At 38.4% G+C, this 19,368-nt stretch overlaps 1 protein-coding gene across 1 annotated transcript in view; it reads right to left on the bottom strand.

The window, feature by feature from the left end:
* The window catches only part of Spink5 (serine peptidase inhibitor Kazal type 5), a 56,254-nt gene that overhangs the window by 20,417 nt on the left and 16,469 nt on the right, over positions 1 to 19,368 (bottom strand). Inside the window, exons 7-18 of the mRNA XM_037197132.1 lie at positions 19,141 to 19,268; positions 17,803 to 17,869; positions 14,673 to 14,800; positions 13,200 to 13,287; positions 12,171 to 12,298; positions 10,850 to 10,928; positions 9,457 to 9,584; positions 8,756 to 8,804; positions 5,181 to 5,308; positions 2,928 to 3,015; positions 1,994 to 2,121; positions 1,405 to 1,468 (exon numbers count right to left, since the gene is read on the bottom strand). Coding sequence (XP_037053027.1) covers positions 1,405 to 1,468; positions 1,994 to 2,121; positions 2,928 to 3,015; positions 5,181 to 5,308; positions 8,756 to 8,804; positions 9,457 to 9,584; positions 10,850 to 10,928; positions 12,171 to 12,298; positions 13,200 to 13,287; positions 14,673 to 14,800; positions 17,803 to 17,869; positions 19,141 to 19,268 — 1,203 coding nt within the window. The remainder of the gene's footprint in view (positions 1 to 1,404; positions 1,469 to 1,993; positions 2,122 to 2,927; positions 3,016 to 5,180; positions 5,309 to 8,755; positions 8,805 to 9,456; positions 9,585 to 10,849; positions 10,929 to 12,170; positions 12,299 to 13,199; positions 13,288 to 14,672; positions 14,801 to 17,802; positions 17,870 to 19,140; positions 19,269 to 19,368) is intronic.

Here is a 19,368-nt window from a genome sequence, read left to right as displayed (position 1 = left end):
CAAGTGTGGTCCACAAGCACTGCTCTGCTCGTGGTTATGTTACATTGTTAGAATTCCAGTTTCCTACCAAGAAAGCCTAAATGAGGTTGAATTGCCTTGCCTACACAATGGAAATAAGAATATATCTCATAATTTAATAATGGACACTATGCAGTCAATATTTGTAAATGCTTAGTGTCTAAAGTCTAGAAAGTACCCAAGAGATGCTAGCTCTAAAATATGAACACGCGAGAGAAAAAGCAAATCACTTAATAGCAGAGGGTTACTTACTGGTGGCAATTAGGATTGATTTTTGTGTTTCTTCTAAAACCCTCATCTCCAGTTAAAAGTCAATAAGGATAGAGAACACATCCCTACCCATAGTTCTTCTTCTTTCTTGTTTATTCCCAGATCCCTTGATTGCTCACAATTAGAAACACGATAGACCTGCCAAAGCTAATGTGATGGCAGAAACTGCATTCTACTGAAGGACTTTCTCTTGAAGACATTGGAAACTTGAAAACACTCGTGTTGTTTTTAATTTCAGATTCACACTTGTCTGCAATTCAACTGTGTAAATAAGTCATTGTTCAGGTTCAAAACTCAGGGGTTCTTCAGAGATTTGATTCTAGTGCTCATGGCCTTTGATGGGTACAGAGAAGTTACCACAGTCTGTAGTAAGTTACCTTGAGTCAGTCATTCTGAATCACCAAAAGTATTTTTTAGGGATGCTGCATTTATAAAATCCACCCCTCCATTGTTGACAACCAAAAAAAAAAAAAAAAAAGTAAAGTGAAGTGTCTGAGGAAGACTTCTGGGTTTGAGGTCAGGACCCCTACATTTAAATTGTATTTTTTCCTTCTACTTTATCCCTTGTAAGAAATTTAAAATATGGGTGCTAATACCAATAAAACACCAGTTTTGTAATTACATCCTTCTCTCGAGGCTCAAATTTCCATCGCACCATCTGAGAACGAAGTAAATATGAAGCTGTGTACTGTGATCAAAGTTTGGCCATCTGTCCCCCCACAACCCTGATATTTTCTAATAAAGATTGAAGAGAATCTAGACACACTAATGGGTTTGTGATTCTGTTTTTCTAGCGCCAGCTGCAGAGTTAGTAGTAGTGGCAGAGACAGCAGGGCTACAGAACTGAAATAATACACTCCCTGGTTATTAAGAATGGGATGTGGTGGCTAGATAGTTAACTAAAACTAAGGATATATGATTAAAGTTTTATGGAAAACTACTGCTTGGTAAGTGAATTTAACTATGCGGTCAGAAAAAAAATTATTGTCAAATTCTGCACTATATGAACCCATGTTTCCTCCCAGCCAGAGTCTTCAATAATTCTGTGTGATGTTTACAGCAAAATGGCAAAACTTGACCTTTCTATTGCGCTCGGAGCATCATGGGGATAATTACCTTTGTAATGTCTCTTTTAGCCCTTACTCTGAAACCAGCTCCATTTTCCTTTGCTTCTTGCTGGCTGCAAGAGAAGGGTGGGCAAGAATCATTTCTAGCACCAATCCATAGTGTTATAAAGAGAAAAAAAGAAAACAAATACTCTCCTCTATATCTTTCTTCTTCCTTTTAACATTGCTTTAAAAATAAAGCTTTAAAAATAAAACACAAATATTGTCCCACAACGGCAAATACATCTCCCACAACGTTTTTGATGAATAAAGAGTTGTCTTTCTTCCCAGAAAGCAACTAGAAAAATAATTAAGTATTAACAGATTTTCAACGTGTTGTATTAGTCACGGTGGTCACCTCAAAGATGGAGAAATCATTATGTCATCAACTTTGGGGAGATCTTGGTATTAGCACATGAGCCTACCATGTGCAGTGCAAAACAGTACAAAGAAAGTGCTGTCAGTGTGTGTCTTGGTGAAAATATATCCCCCAAACTCAGCACAAAGAAAGACAGGTTTCCTTATCAGTGTCTTGGTGCAAGCTGGTCAATCCACCCCCACATGTGACACTCAGCTGTACTGGCTGCAATTGTACTTACAAGAAGGCCTCACACATGGAGCAGGTGTTGTCATGGATCTTCCCATCCAGGCCCTCAATGGGGTCATTCTTTCTGGGGCAGGGGAGCCGACCATTTCTTACCTGGGGACGGTATTTGCTACATAACTCCTGTCAAATGAAGGAGGGTTTGAGAACCAAATCACTACTGTAAAACTTCCCCTACCTTAGACGCCCCCCTCCCAAAAAAAACTGTGATGTCTTGCAACAAAATGTTAAAGATGCACAAAGTGATGTCAGATATCAGTTTTAGCTGATGTCCTGTTCACAAACTTAAGTAACACATTATTTGGAACATAAGATTGTTGCTATTAAAATGATTATAGAACATTAAACATTATTTTGATATAGTAACTATGAGAGACAAAAGGCATAACAATTTAGTATCTTAGATTGGTAATGAAGTTTGTGGTATGTGGAATAATAGATACTTTGAATCCTCAGCTCTCACATAAAATGCTAAGCATGGCTGTGTGTGGCTGTAACTCCAGTATTGGGGAGTGAGCCTGGAAGTCATAACTAACTGTTCCTCTCTGGCCTCCATTTCCCACACAGGAGATGCACAATCACACTCTTACAAATGCACCCCCACACACACACACACAGAGAGAGAGAGAGAGAGAGAGAGAGAGAGAGAGAGAGAGAGAGAGAGAGAGAGAAAGAGAGAGAGAAACTACTACCATCAACACCACATACACAAAGGAGAGCTTCCAAATAAGGAAATACTAGAGGAAAGGAGTATATGAAAGCTTGAAGTCCAGCTTGTAGAACATCATCAGAAAATAAGGATAAATAAATGTAATAGGGAAGACAGTTTCTTAGACAAGGATTCAAATGTATGCTCCCAGTTGGCAAAGTCGTTAAGGATGCTGAGTCTGGCGATTTGGCCAAAGAGAATGATGACCTGGAGCAGATACCTGTATTGCTTCTCTCTTCGACTTTCCAGCCTCAACCTTCGCCTTCTCTCCTTGGTTATCTTTTTTCTTCTCTTCCTCTTCTATTAGGCTACAATATATGACAAGAGCTAAATTCATTTCTCCAATTACTCTGACACATTTCCAGAAGGAATAGAATGCCCCCAACCAAATCTCAGAAGTCTCCTGGACACTGGACCAGGGAGTAGCTCAGCAGGTACAAGTGCTGTGTAAGCCTGATGACCTGAGTTCAGTCCCAGGACCCCGTCATGGAAGGAGAGAAATAACTCCAGAAAGTTGTCCTTTGAGCTTTATTTGTGTACTGTGTCATGTGCACACACACAGAGGCACACATGTACTGATGATGATGATGATAGTGATGATGATAAAAATAAATATATAAAAGTTTTCGGGACAAAAGGATCTTTCCTAAGAGGTTAGATTATTTTGGACAATATGCAAAGAAATCCATCTATACTACATTTCTTAAAAAGCAGTAACAATGACAAAGAAACACATTTTTATAAGTTTGCAAGGACCTTTGCTACCATTATTTTCTGTAGGTCACTAACTTCAATCTATAACAAGCCATAGTTATCTTGATTCTTTTCTAAATTGTGAAATTTTACCCTCCCAAGTGACTATGGTATCATTGATACAAGCAAGGAATGATGCCAAGTCGGATGATGAGCCCATCATGACACAAACAATCCTTCACTATAAAATAACAATTTAAATGTTTTAACAGAGATAATTACATTACAATTCATATTTTAGTTGCAGTCATGATAGAAGCCCAGTAAGATTTGACAGTAAGCTTTATGAGGCCCACCACAAGCCTATGATTCTAGGTTTTGCTTTTGCATTTGCTGTTGTTTTGAGACAATGTCCTGCCATGTAGCCTAGGCAGGCCTCAAACTCACGATCTTCCTGCTCTAGCCTCCAAGAGCTGAGATCCAAGCGTAAACCAGCAAGCCCACCCTCATTCTTGCATTTTCTACTGCCATATAACATTTCAAAACTCACAAATTATTAGCATTCCCTATATCTGATCATCATCATCAATGAGGAAAAATGAGACAAGCCTGCTATTTCACGAATCTTAGGCCATTCCTTATCCTATTGATCTATTTACACTATCACTTTTCTTAAGTAATTAAAGGCATACACTTAAAGATGGACCAATTTCTGAAGACTGAGATGATCAATAGCTTTGTGTTTTACATAAATACAATCTGAAGATAGATAAGGGTAGCAGAGTAATGCAGTGCAAGAATTCTAGGCCATAATTTGAAGATAATCACCCAACACTTATTTTGAGGTTACTTTCAGGAGGAGCTTAGTCTTATTATCAGCCCCAAAAGGTCGCTCCTGAATCTTAGTGGGCTGGAATCATGGTTGGAGTATAAACTAGAATGGGACACCTTCCATATTGTCCCACATAAAAGAACTCTGGCAACAGGTTTACCCATATCACTCAGCAAAAGGAAGTCCCAGAAGGCCTCGACTAACTGGACAAACAGATGTTTTTGTACATTTTAGTTCATGAGCTTATCTTTTAGGGCCTTTGTCCTCCACTAAGGCACTTACCAAAGCATGCCTTTCACTGGCAGAGAGTGACATTATCCCTAAAAGGGTAAATACAATGTTCTATATTCCACTTCTTGGTCAAGTATTTTAATAGTCCTTGTATACTAGCCCCACAATTCTCCACCCAACTTTCTTTCTTCCTTCCTTTCTTCCTTCTTTTCTTCCTTTCTTTCTTCCTTCCTTCCTTCCTTCCTTTCTTTCTTTCTTTCTTTCTTTCTTTCTTTCTTTCTTTCTTTCTTTCTTTCTTTCTTCCTTCCTTCCTTCCTTCCTTTCTTTTCTTTTTTTTCCTTTCTTTCTAAAACCCATATATGAATATAGTCACAGAATCACAGACTATCAGAGGCAGGAGAGAGGCCAAAGATAACACCTGATCCAATCTGAGACTTGTGCTTTCTTTTTGTATAAATGAAGACAGTCAAGTATTATAAACACTTAGTGATGAGTCTAGCCACTTGACATAATTAGAAGACAATAGAAAAGTATATTCAATTAGAAGTGAATAGAAAATGATGTGACTTTATTATTCAGTATTGCTTAATATCATGTCCATCTGTTTTTAAGATTTTTTTGCTAGCAAACAACCCATGGTACATCCTGGAATCTCACACCCAGGGAAGAATAATGGTGAATGATTAGATGGAGAAATAAATGAGGGTGCACACTCACAACACACTCGCACACATGGCACACTTGTTTGCATGTGTTTTTCCATCTGGCCCAACAACAGGGTCATTTTCCCTGGTGCACATGAGCATTCCATCCTTTGCTTGGTCCCGGAACTCACTGCAGATTTCCTGGAAAATGAAAAAGATGCTAAGGTAGTTACTACTCTTCCTGGATCTTTTCTTACTGTGAGAAATAAATAATGCTCAGTGATTCATAAAAATTAAAAGAGAAATAATAATGTTGCAATAAATCATCAAGAACAAAGTGCTCATCGAGAGCTCGTATGCACAATGGGCTACTCAGCCGTACAGAAAACAGAAACCATGAGGGTAAATGACAGATCAGAAAAAATTATACTGAATGAGATAACTCAGAGTCTCAAAGACAAAGGCTACATGTTTTCTCTCAAGTGAGAATCTTAGGTTCAAATACATTGTTTCACATGTATAATCAAGTTGGATCAAAGAAGAAACCAGGTAGACAGAAAGGGGCCTTTTTTGGGGTAGTATAGATTGAAGGAGGGAGACTATAGATTATAGGTAACACAGAAACAGAATGGTTGAACACTGAGGGTAAAAAGACTTGATCAGGATAGGGCACAGGTATATGTGGGAAACCAGGGAATGAGGGGAGGACTAAACCCAAGAAAAGTTGTGTGAAAAGCCATAGGGAAGCCTCACAACCCAATTGAACCATACAATTGGAGGGATAATAGAACACATGAAATATTAGAGAGGAGGATGGATTAGTTGGTGTTAAAGAATCAAGCAGGCATGGGGGCTGGGGATGAGACTGGGGAGAGGAAAGTGTAGTAGGTAGGTTAAGCACAACTAAATATGCATGAAAAAGCTTTCTCAAAACCCACTAGTGAGTAAGTTAATTTCAAAATACATTTTACAAAAAGAATTGGAACAGAATTATCCTGCATGGGCACACAATTTTGTTTCCATTATTAAATAAAAACTGCAGTACAAAGCATGGGGCACGTTTTTATGAATTACTGGTCAGTGAGGCCCCAGAAGTCTCCAAAACAATACCAGCTAGTGCCATTGCTCTTAGTCAACTATCCTAACTACATAGCAAGATTTTTGTTAAAAAAAAAAAAAAACAAACCCACATACTTTGGCTACAAGAAATAGAAAATTAGTCTCAAGCTGACTTGGAAACTACTTTCATGCTGTTCAGCTTTCATAGTACCAGATGCTGTCTAGATTACTAGAAGAAAAATATCAGTGGTCTTACCTAGTGCTCAACTCACATTCTAGGCTACCCAACTATCAGGCAAGAAGGACACATGGGTATAGTAGTGGCACAACTGTTATGGAGTAACTAACTGCTTTCTTATAGGGTGTGAAGCTTGCTTAACAGGAGGGAATTTTATGCCTGGTGCTACAATTCTGGTCCCAAAGCCCATGACTAAGGAAGTAACAGGACCCAAGGTAGAATCTGCTTTTGTTATTTCAATAAGTGGCCACATTGTCAAACTGGCTTTAAATAGTTATGCTTATACCTACACACTCAAGCTGACTTCAACCTTGGTAATAGAAGCTCCCTTTTGCAGTAGGCATACATAACTGGTCAAAGTGCCTAAAGGAAGAGTGTTTAGTCCTAAATGGAACATCATCACCAATTAACTTCCTCCCTGACAAGGGTTGGGGCACACCACCAACGAGGAGGTGGAAAATTGTAAGAGCTGTAGGATGGGAAGGACTGCTCTGAAATGCTGTCTGTTGGGATATGCCATAGCCATCATAACCATGAACTCATAGCATCTGTGGTTGCCTGCACAAAAATCCAGCAGAGTTGGGCCAGGTTTTCTCTAGGCTCCATCCTTATTAAGGAGCTATTGGCAATGGATGGTTCCTAAGGGAGAGTTAATCATTATTCTTTGATGATCTAGCCACTGGTAGGTCCCATGCTTTTGTCAGTGGTCCCATACCCATGCATATATTGGCAGCTCTAACTGGATTAGTGGGTTACCAGAAAAAGAAAAAGAAAGACATGAAGCTGCAAGAAGGGTGTGTTAGGCAGGATAGAAGGGGAGGGAGAAATAGAGAATGGATAAGATCACATTCCATTGCATACTATATGAAATTCTCAAGAATAAAGGGAAATTACAGTTTTTTTTGTTTTTTTGTTTTTTGTTTTTTAAGAAGAAAGAGAGTTCTTGAGAGTCCTGGCATTTGCAGCAGAAGTACAAACATGTATCAGCACTGAAAATGTTTATAACTGGGCTTTAGAACAAGGCAGAACATTTTGGTAGATACCAATAGATACATCTGTATGTGTGTTGTACTGCATGCTGCAGCCTGTAAAGCTCATGAAATATTTCAGGGGAAGAGATTCAGCAAGCAAGCTTTCCTGGAGTAACTGAAGTTATTTCTGAGCTATCATTTGTGTTCAGTATTCTGAGAAAGAAAAGGGAAACATATGTTCAGCTAAGGAATTAGTGTTTGTATAAGAAGGAGAGAGCAAGCCTGAAGTCTGGGGATTCTGACATATTGTCAGGAGGGGATCCTCATCTAGGAACGGAGCATGTGGATGTGAACCAGAGCAACACAATCAGAGAGGAGAGAAAGAGGAGTGTATTAGGAGCTTTGCGGGTACTTAACAGGGCCCAGTAGCTTGTCATATACCATGTATACGTCAAATTTTCAAATCTGAATTACTAATAAAAAAGATAGTTCTAGCTAACAAAAGAGTTATTGTTTAAACCATGTCAACTTTCCCCAAATAACGATTAAGTTTGTCCATTTAAGGATGTTGAAAATTCACATTGGGTAAATCTTGTAATTGGCTATTGGGTGGAAGTAACCTGTCCTCTACACAGACATACTTGTCTTAGTGATCTACAAAACAGTAAAATTGGAAAAAAAAGTAAGTAGACTAAGAGTGACTGGAAAGTCAAAATAAATAATATTGGTAACTGGGGCTAAGAAGGGTAGCACTTCCCCATGACAAATACGACAACATACATGCATGACATTGTAAATTAGAATGACTGGAATCTTGTACTGTCCACTTGATGCACTTTAAAGGTATGGATTATGTAAATTAATCTCAGAAAACAGCACATGTTAAGTATTAAATGCCTAATGAACTAAATCTAATAAAAGGCAAATGCATGAAAAAAAATCCCTTACAAAAGAATGGACCCTCTGAATTTTCACTATAAATGAGCCTCAAAATTTGAACAATAATGAAATAAGGTTGATATTTTGGAAGCATCTAATCATGATCATTTTTGCATTAAGTGTTCTCTCTCTCTCTCTCTCTCTCTCTCTCTCTCCTTCTTTCTCACTCTCTGTCTCTCTCTCCCCCACTCATCTACTAGCCACTGGTCTTACTTGTTTCAAACTAATAAAAAAGACACCTCAGGCTTGTCTTTAACTTCTGGGCTCAAACAAGCCTCCCATGCATCTGAACTACGGTGTGTGTGAAAGATAAAGGTTTCATTTGTTTCCATGAGGCATGAAGTTTAGACAGCAACCACTCTGCTAGTGGGGCAACCAAACATCATGCCACCGTGGAACCCAAACTGTAGGGCTGGGCAGCAGCGGGTCTAAGAAAATTACCTTTGCAGCTTCTCTTCTAACCTTTGCTCTTGCTTTGTCTTCTTGAATACTATGAGAAAAGGGGGAAAAGAGACTATGAAGAAACAAATCCTATCCCCATAGCAAAGATCCACTATACTCATGGGCTTATGATTCAATGTTTTCACTTTTCTCGGGCAACCCCAAAGCCCTGCACATTAAGCTTGCAGTATTATCTATCTATCTATCTATCTATCTATCTATCTATCTATCTATCTATCTATCACCTATTTGTTAGTTAATGAATTAGAATAGCTCTGTTCTCTCAAGGACATGATATGTAAGAGGAGACTTTCCCACCCAACTGTACCCTTCGTTCAGCATCTCCTCACCCACACTATACACCCTTTACTACCCTAGCCACTGGCAACTATGTTCTGCTGCCTACTATCATCTGGATTTTTTGAAGTTGCACGTATAAGTGATTTCATGTATTACTTCTTTCTCTGTGTTTCCTGACTCGTCTACAGCTGTTTCCATCATAATAGTTACAATCAGAAAGCTCTCCATTTGTTTTTGCTGTTGATTGTCGATGTTTAAATGTGACCCTCAAAGCTGAGAAATACCTAGATGAGGAAAATGAATTTTTTTCTCTCCACTCAAAGACCCTCCCTCCAAATCTTCCCATGATAGTTCCCATGCCCCAGAAACCCCATAAGCCCTGGGGCCCCTGCTACACTCACAATAAAGCCTGACACATGGAGCATGTGTTGCCATGGACTTTCCCATCTGGGCCCCTGATTGGGTCATTCTCTCTGGTGCAGTATAGCACTCCATTCTTTCTGACCTTGCGATATCCATCACACAGCTTCTGTAAGATCCAGGAGGAAAATGGAGGGAATGAACACATGTTTTGTCAGAACACAAAAGTCACTAAAATGTGGATATTTATTTCTTAATGGAGATGGTTTCTTTAATTTTAGGGTAAGTAGTGGCTTACCCTAGAGTATTTCTAAACTTTGAAAGAAGCATAAACATTGCTAAGTGATAAAGCTGGAAGGGAGGTGAGAATATTTAAGTAGGGAGCTGAGGATATTTAAATATTTCCTGTGATTGATGAACTCTGTGTACATGTGTGTGTGTGTGTGTGTGTGTGTGTGAAGGTCTCACTCAAGGCACACATCACCGAGGTCACAGGAAACATTCAGGAGTTGGCTCTTGCTTCAGTCCACCTTTCTAGGCATGGACTCTCCTCCCATCTTGCTATAGGAGTGCTGCGATTACAATGGACCGCATCCAGCTTTACTTTTTAAAATATAAGTTCCAATGATTGATCTCAAGGTGTCAAGTTTGTCACCCAGCACCTATTCCTGTGAGTCATCTCTTTAGACCTACAGTGTGGGGTTTAAGCAAGACAAGCAATATGTAGTTTCTGTATTATCTCAATGGTAGTGTAAGGGAAAGGATAGTCTAAATGTAGAAGACTTTTATCGTCGAAACAATAGGTAATGAGAAGACATGCAAGTCTCTGGAGATGACTATTGCAACATTGCAGACTTAAAAAAAAATCATGCTTTCTGGCCTGAGAGAATCTAAGCAGGAAAAGGCAGTTATCACCAAGTCTGATGACCCGAGTTCAATCCCCAGAACCCATGTGGCAGATGGAGAGAACCAACTCCTCCAAATCGTCCTCTGACCTCTACCCTCCACATGTGCTCCTGGGTAACCATGCACCCACACATGCACAGGAACATACATGCATACACACACACACACACACACACACACACACACACACACACACACAGGCACACACATAAAGTAAATGCTATTCTTTCAAGCCATGCTTTTATGAAATCAAGTTTTTAAATCTTAACTCAGATAGGAAGTTTCAAGAATCCATCACAAGAAGTATACATGGAGAGATTCCCTGGAAAGCGGTTTGTGTATAAACTAGGAGTAAAACTCAAGTTCTTACATTCTAGTTTTCACTTTCCACTGTGTTTCTCTTAACAGGAAGAATGTATCAGTTTCACATAACATTCATGTCAACTTCATTTCAGACTGAAGGATTATGACTTTCAGCTAGGCCCTAGCAGATGTGCCCAGCACAGTGACAAGGTAGATCCCACTCACGGCATATGTTTCCGAGTCTTCAGACCCTCTTCTGTTTCTGGTTTCAGCTTCAGCCTTCTTTTCCTCAGCTTCTGCTTCACTGAATGAAAAAAAAAAAAAAGTAAAAAAGGGGATCTGCTGATTTTTGCACATTGATCATCTCTTCTTCCTTCTCAGCCTGGGGATGAAGAGTTTGCCCCTTTATCACTGTGTAATAACAAGAAGTAACAAAACTGCTTGCAATATTCAATGATCCTATAATGTCTTCAGAGTTTCCCCATCAAAAGAATGGTGGCAGTAGTAGGTATGTAAACTTGCTTTCTATGAACCGTCTTTCTGTTTGTGGTGAGAAAAAGATTATCAGCATCCATCAAAGAAGTATCAACACTGGGATACCAGTGGCCTTGTACCCAGAGGCTGAAAAAGACCTTAGGAAAACACACCGACATATCTGCTCTATATTCAGGGAAGATGAGAGATAGGCTGGCCTCAGCCACGCTCTCAAATCAGAGTGCACCAATGCCTTCTCCCACATTTTTGGTCTATCTCCTACATCATGTACTTTTGCTTTTATTTACACTTAAATATATTGCTCATGCATGGCTGCTTTATGTAAAATACAAAAGTTAGACAGATGGATATAGCCCAATGATTATATATATTACATATATGTGTGTGTGAGCATATGCATGTTTATATATATATATATGCATACATACATATATATCTCCATACATTGATAAACTAAAATAATGCAAATTGCTTCATAAAACAAAATGATATTGTATCTACAGGTAATTGGTGGCATTTAAAATGTATATGATTATTAATGAAAACAAAAATAAATTTTTATATTATAAATATAATCAAGTACTTAATTTGAGTTCAATGAAATAATATGAGTAGTATTCTAAATTGTGAAAGAGAGATAGTAACTCTAAGTTGCTAAGAAATTTCACAGCATGTAAAATACCATTTAAAGTAATTTCATAGGTGTTTGTGGTTATGTATGGTATGTTTACTCGTGGGCAACTTAACTCAGTTAAATCATAGTGTTGGAACTTAACCCTCTAGATGCTTAGATGGGTTGCACATGAAACCCTCAATATTTATACAGGATCATTTTGTAACATGGCTCCAGATTAAGAAACAGAAAATAAGGCATCTCAAAGCAAGTAACTGGAAGCATTTACCCCTAGCTCTATATTATTAACATTCTCCATGTACCTTACTCAACTGTCTTGCTTATTTTGAGTCAGTTTCCCATGAATGAAACAAGCTGGTCCTAGTAGGCCATATGTAAGGGTCTTCTTTCTTTGACACCTCAAAACTCCATACTCACAAGAAAGCTTGGCACATGGAACACAAGTTGCCATGTGTTTTTCCATCCAGACCTTGAATAGGGTCATTTTCTCTGGTACAGAAAAGTGTTCTGTTCTTTGCACGATCCCGGAATTCACTGCAGCGTTTCTGAACAAGGAAAATGAGATTTTTAAGGTGCAGGACTATGCTCTACATCTGTATTTCTCAGCATGGGGTATAAATGAAACTTGACAAGAAGAATCAAAGAGGAAAACAAAGATTTAGGCCATTAAAAAGTTGTAAGTCTATCCTTGTAATGTTCATACTCAGCAAGTGTGTTCACATCATACATACTTAACAAGTATATTCATAGTTATAAGTATGAATATGCCTTAGTTTCCTTTTCTAGACAACTGGCAAGAATTAGTAATTGCCATATACAAACTTAAGGTCTGAAGTAAGTATATGCTAATACAAAGAAAAGAATGATGCATAAAAGTTCCAAGAATTTTTGATTGAGCTCTATTTTGAGGATATTTTCAGGAAAATCATATGGAAGAAATTTTCCAAATTTTTAAAAAATTATCACTATCATAGTTATAGAGGCAATGACTAGCATATTTTCTTGAGACAATCTAACATTTCAATGATGAATGTGGCAGTTAAGAATTAGTTGGGTAGTGATAGGAAGTATTTGAAAGAGCTTAAAAAGGTTACCTTGAAAACCAGTTACAATACACACACATTGAGGGGGAATTTAGGCTTTATTCTTATGAAATGAGACCATGATAAATATTTATAATAAAGCATAACATAGTTAAGTCGTTGTTTTTAGAAACACTAACACCCAGGTCTGTGGAGAATATGAGTGAATAGAGATGAAACTTAAATAAATTAATTAGATTATTAAATGGGAAGGAGGGAGTAAGGGAAGGAGGAAGGTAGGGAGAGATCACAAATGAAAAAATAAAAGACTAGTTCAACACATTGACAGTGCGTTCTGAAGTAGCATGCTTGTGCACATCTTCACACACAGAAGTCCCAGCTAGCTTGGCTCACTAATCCTCACCTCAATTTCCAGTTTAGCTTTAGCCCTTTCTTCAGCATCTCTCTGTTTTTTCTGTGCTTTACTTTTTTCTTCAGAAAATTGTCTCATGCTGGGGAAAAATAAATAAATGAAGAGAAAAGGTTTTGAATTTTCGTGTTGCACAATATTCACTAGACACAGACTGAGCAATGGAGTTTTCCTGGTGCTTTTAAGGTACTTCATATTTCCAAAAAGGCCTTTTCATTTTGCATGCATATACATATACATGTGCACACAAGTTCATACTTATGTGCATAAACATTTTTCTTTCTCTTAAACCTCCTCATTTTAAATTGTGCTTTTTAAAGGAGATATTCCAGGCTCTAAATAGAAATAAACTTTATATCTGTTAGTGTTTTTATTGTTGAATTTTATTTTGCTAAATAGGTTTCATTCTGTTTTGAAGTATGTAAATGTATGTACACAGACCCATGTGTTGCTTCACTGGTAGACTTAAGCTTATGGGCAGCAGGGTCTTCATTCATGTACACTTTTATTCACTCACTCATCATTCAGTTAGTACCTACTTTGGGGACAACAATGCCCTCAGCATGGGAAAATACTAGAAAAACAACACCAACCTATCCATTGTTCTCTTAGAATTTATAGCCTTGGAGAGAACAGTAATAGTCAACTAATAATTATAGAAATAACTATGAAATTGCTGATTGTAATGATGGTTATGAAAGACCATAACTAAGGATTATGAAGACTGATTTTCAACTAGGAAGTGAAAAGCTTTATCTAAGGGAGACAGTCTTAATGCAGTCTACAACTTAATGCATTAAGACAACATGTAAAAAAAGAGGTCATGGAACTCAGCTCAATGTGGTTGCTCACCCTGGTAAGTCCAATATTTTAGAGGCTACGGCCAGAGGTTTGCCACGAGTGTGAGAATAGTCTGGGCTAGATAATGAGTTCCAGCCTAACCTGGGTTACAGACTTCTCTCAAAAAAGTAAACAAACAGCAAAACATGAGTTTTTAACTCATAACTTTGTTCATAAGTTCATAATTCAGAGGAACTGAAAGTATAATGAGGCCTGTATAAGTTGTATTGTGGGTTAGGTCTTTGTCTGTGACTTATAGTCTCAGATGATAACATGAGTGTAAAGAATTTAAATGCCCTATCAGTCCTGACACACTGAGTTTAATTACTGATTATAAAATCTTTCCCCATTCTGTACTATGACTAGTTCACTAAAAGGTCACAAAGGCACAGGACTCACAGGTGTTACCGAGGATGTCCACCTGCTTTCCAACTGGACAATGGAATTAGTTTACTCAGACACACAGACATAAAACATTTGACAGATGGGTTTATGGTTTTAAGAAGATGTAAATCTGTTCAAATACATCACAGTGGCAAAAAGCCTGACCCAGGACTGCTGTCACCCATCCATCACTGTGCATCTTCACCTTCTCAGTGAACTGAGGAGTAGCTGAGTTATACTCACAAAACATCAGCGCACAGAGCACACTTGTTCCCGTGCATCTTGCCATCAGGGCCACGGATTGGGTCACTCTCCCGGGTACAAAAGAGTCTTCCACTTCTCACTTGGTTTTCAAATTCCTTACAAAGTTCCTTTGGGGGTTGGGGGGAAACAAGCAATTGTATTTGTCATTTTCTGGTTTTCAATCTTGGCATTTTGAATAATAGATTTGTAATCACAGAATGACAATTCTGGGAATGTTGATTAACATAACACTATCTAAATGAGAATTATCTAAAAGTGAATTATTTTAGCAAGTTAACTGACATTTGTAGCATCTGTGTGGTGTACTTTTTTTTTTTTTAAGGAAAAAGGGTATGGAAACAGTAAGGATTAGCATGCACTTCCTAAAACTAAAAGCAGTTCTTATTTTTTCAAATATTCATGGAAATAAAAAGGTCTTTCATGATATTCTCACACAAGCCCAACAGAATGAGAATATTGAACTTTTGAAAATAGTTGTTTTAATGTATTTTCATAGTCAAGACCAATTTAACCTCATCTGCAGAGAGACAGAAGCAAGGTGGTATCTGGCCATCATGTGTACATTGCTTCAATTAACCATATCCATTTCTGTCTCTGTAGGTGATAAAAACTAAGAGGATGAATGGAACCCCTTTACCCTGACCTATGTGAGCTATACTTACCTAGAAATTCTAAAAAAATAACTGATACTCTCAAAAAAGTACAAGAGATTTGTTGCCAGGCTTCTTGATAATTTGGTTCTGGACTTTCAGAATTCTATTTGGTAAAGATAACACACACACACACACACACACACACACACACACAAGCACATGTGCACACACACACCCACTACTAGGCTTGAGAGCCTCTATATGAGCTAGTATATATTGTTTTACTGTAGCCTAATCTATAAAAACAGTAACTAACTATGCCACCTTAATCTTTCTTATTGTAATTGTAATTCTTGCTTGATAACTGTTTTGTTATATACAATTTTACTATGTTAAAGCTAAAACTTTCCTTTTCAGTTAAACAGAAAAGCGGAAATGGTGTGGGATAATACTTTTGTACACTGGTTTAATAAAATGCTGATTGGTCAGTAGCCAGGCAGGAAGTATAGACGGGATAAGCAGACAAAGAGAATTCTGGAAAGAGGAAGGCTGAGTCAGGAGATGCCAGCCCACCATCCAGGGAGCAGCATGTAATGGCACACAGGTAAAGCCACAGAAAAGATGGTGACATATAGATGAACAGAAATGGGCTGAGTTTAAGTGCAAGAGCTAGTCAGTAGTAAGCCTGAGCTAATGGCCGAACAGTTATAATTAATATAAACTCTGTGTGTTTACTTGGGTCTGAGTGGCTGCAGACTGGGTGGGACACAGGAAAACTTCCAGCTACACTTTCTACCTCAGCCAAGACAGTGTAAGCAGCAGACAGAGAGCAAGAGTAAGGCAACGTTGGCAAGTGTGCTGTGGATCTAACTCAGTAAGTGACTCTAGCAAAGTCAGAGTGCCTTTGGAACCTTGGTGTTCCCACCTATACAATGAGATTTTTTCTAGCTAATATTTTGATTTGTATTTGAAGTTCAAATTTCTTCCTGAAGATGCTTTTTTTTTAAAAATCCTTTCTGCACTATAAGAAGATACTCGTTTTGAAAGGAGAGATGAGGATGCCCTACACTTTCTGGGTAATAAACTTGGAATAAGATGCAAAAAGCAGCCACCTGATCACCATAACACGGTCATATAAATCAGTGCTCCATGATTTCCATAACAGCAACAATGATAATTTCAGTTTATAACTTATGATTCATTCAAGAAGGCTCTGAAGAAGCACTTTTGTGAGCAACCCACTGACAGGTTAATTACAGGGCACACATTGAGCCATCATTGAAAAGCAGTCCTGCTCAGCCCAGTGGTGCCTAATGACCCTGGCCACCAAGAGGAAGAGGCTAGGATGCTCAGGGCTTGCTGGAAAACAGCCCTGTTTACATATAATAGATGGGAAGCATGACAGGCTAGCCCAGAGTTTCAGGCTGAAAACACAAACCCCACAAAAGGCATTGTATTCCATCTTTGGCTAGTGTTGAATGGTCTGTGGAGGGTTCTGAGTATTGGTGAGAACATGACACAACCAGAAGGTAAGACTGAGGTCTTTAACCAATGTCCTTATTCTTCTGACAACAAAATTGAGGCCCAGAAAGGAGGTGCTTTGCTTATTCTCAATGCCCACAGCATGGCAGGATGAAACCAAAATCCAGGTGCCTCCTCTTTCTAACAATAGGACAGTCATTCAGCTAAGTCACTGCTATCCTTCCCACTGAAATAGGGGTTTAATAACCCTGGTGATTTAAGAAGCCAAGGCTGAATTTATAACATCAAACAAATGGGACAAAATGTGATTTTAAGAGTATTTTTTAAATTACTGTCTCAATATTTGAGGTCTTTATTTAAGCAGAGCAAGTCCTTTATCAAGAAGGGTCTTACTGAAAAATGGCCACATAGAAAAGTGAATAGCTCCATTTCTTTCAACAGAATTTTAGAGTAAAGCACCATTAAATATATTGCCTAAGAAACTTAACTCTTAAGAAATTTTCCTATCCAAATTATGCTGTGCTTGAAGTTTAAAAAATGTATTCAAAGCAAAATGGTTGTACCGAGAGAGAAAGAGAGAGAGAGAGAGAGAGAGAGAGAGAGAGAGAGAGAGAGAGAGAGAGAGAGAGAGATATGATACAAATGGACAGAATGACCAAACACAAAGTATGCTGGTACATATGTAGGAAAATGCCACCATGCAACCAATTTTTTGTATGCTAACCTGAAAAAATTAATAAACGGAACAGAGATCAGCAGAATTTTGTGTGTATAAGATTTCTTTTTCTCTTTCTTTTGTGAGGGGAAGAAGATAAAAGAAAGACTGATAAGTGTTGAACTTGATGAGAAAAGTCGGTTTCAAATGATCCTATTGATAACTATACTAAGAAAAGTGTATTTGAGGAATTTAAATTAATATGAAATGCATGAAGCAGTATAAGACAATGGCATTATTGTGTTCCTTCAAAGGTACAAATGCGATTTTGTCCACAAGTACAGGCCCACATGCAACACTGTAGCAGTAAACCATTTACCTTCTCAGCATCTCTCCGAATTCTGCTTTCTCTCTCACGCGTGGCATTTTCTCGAGCTTCTTTTAAACTGTCAAGGGAACAGAATCTGTTTATGGTCCAGTCATCTTCTCACTGTCCACCCTGTTCTAAGCACTAGAGGCTTCCACATCCTTTACTATAACCTGTTGAAACCGATCCACTCACAGGAGGCAAGCACTTCCCTGTCCTGGATGCTGGCGACCAAGACATTGCCAAAGATAAGGAAGGGTGTGAAGCTGACTCATGGCGAGTCAATTAGAAGCTTTGTTCTGTAGAGCCAAATGGGTGTGCCACCCTGAGTGACAAACAGAAGATTGCCAGGAAAATTCCCTCTAACAGGCAGAACCAAGAGCCTTGAAACAATGCTATGACAAGGGTGAAACCAAGCTGAGCCTTTCAGGTATTGCCATACCACACCCTCCTGTGCAACGTTCTAAACCAGATATTGGTTTGCCTTCACGTCAAAGCAGGGTTATTGCTAAAAGCTAAACTTGAATTGAGCTTTTTGGACCTCATCTGTGACCCATTAGTAGACTCATTCTGCTGCCCCAGGCCCATCCTGCAGGAAATCAATTTAGAAAAGGCAGATTCTCCTTTTCTGTTAGGACAGAAAATGACGAATAAATGGAGCAAAAAAGCTACAGAATTTGGGGCAGTTTGAACACTGAAGACTCGTGCCTCCTAGGTAAGCAAGTTTCAGGCACCCAGGGAAAAATGAAGCCAATAGATCTTCTTTTATATGCACTTACCTTCCACTCTAAGAATAAGTCCAGACATCATATTATCTTCATCAATCCTCATTATTATTGCTACCACTTTATAATACTATTTAAAATTAGGTGTCATTACTCAGGGAGGGTCCCTATATGAGTCCAAAGAAAACCTACATGTCAAATGACCAATTTTGATTATCCAGTGCTTAAGTGCTTTCCAAGTCAGTCTTTTTTGTAAAAAAAAAAAAAAAAAATCAGTGTATAAGGCATTAGATATCATTAAAGCACATTTAAACAAAGTATGTATTCATCAATTCTCCCTCCTCTTTATTTGCTCCAACCTTGCCGCCAAGTCTTAAAGTATTATATTATAAAACACTGTGTTTTTTTAAAGGCATTTTACATTTTAAAATGAAGTTTCAAATTTTTCTTTTAGGAAGATTGCAGTAAAATGAAGAAAAAGACAAGAAGCTCATCTTGGAGCTAGACCTATCTCACTTAAAAAGACAAAAGATCACATGCAACATGAAGAGGACTTTATCACTCTGGGGCTCCCAGAGAAGGAAATAAGGGCATCCTCATAAGTCCATCTGGGGAGGCTACTTACAAGAGCTCAGCACACATGGCACACCTATTGCCATGGGTCCTCCCATCAGGACCACGGACTGGATCATTTTCCCTTGTACATCCAAGTCTTCCATCTTGCACATAGGCCCGAAAATCACTGCACACATCCTAAAGAAGAGGGTAGGGAGATGGCGCATAGAGGTGTAATTGGGTGCTTGCAATTCCACTTTCAGAAAATGCTGGTCACATAGAAACAGCTTTGGGTATC

This window comes from Peromyscus leucopus, chromosome 19 (genome assembly GCF_004664715.2).
Source record: "Peromyscus leucopus breed LL Stock chromosome 19, UCI_PerLeu_2.1, whole genome shotgun sequence".
NCBI classification, from domain to species: domain Eukaryota; kingdom Metazoa; phylum Chordata; class Mammalia; order Rodentia; family Cricetidae; genus Peromyscus; species Peromyscus leucopus.
This window is presented reverse-complemented; position numbering and strand designations above follow the sequence as displayed.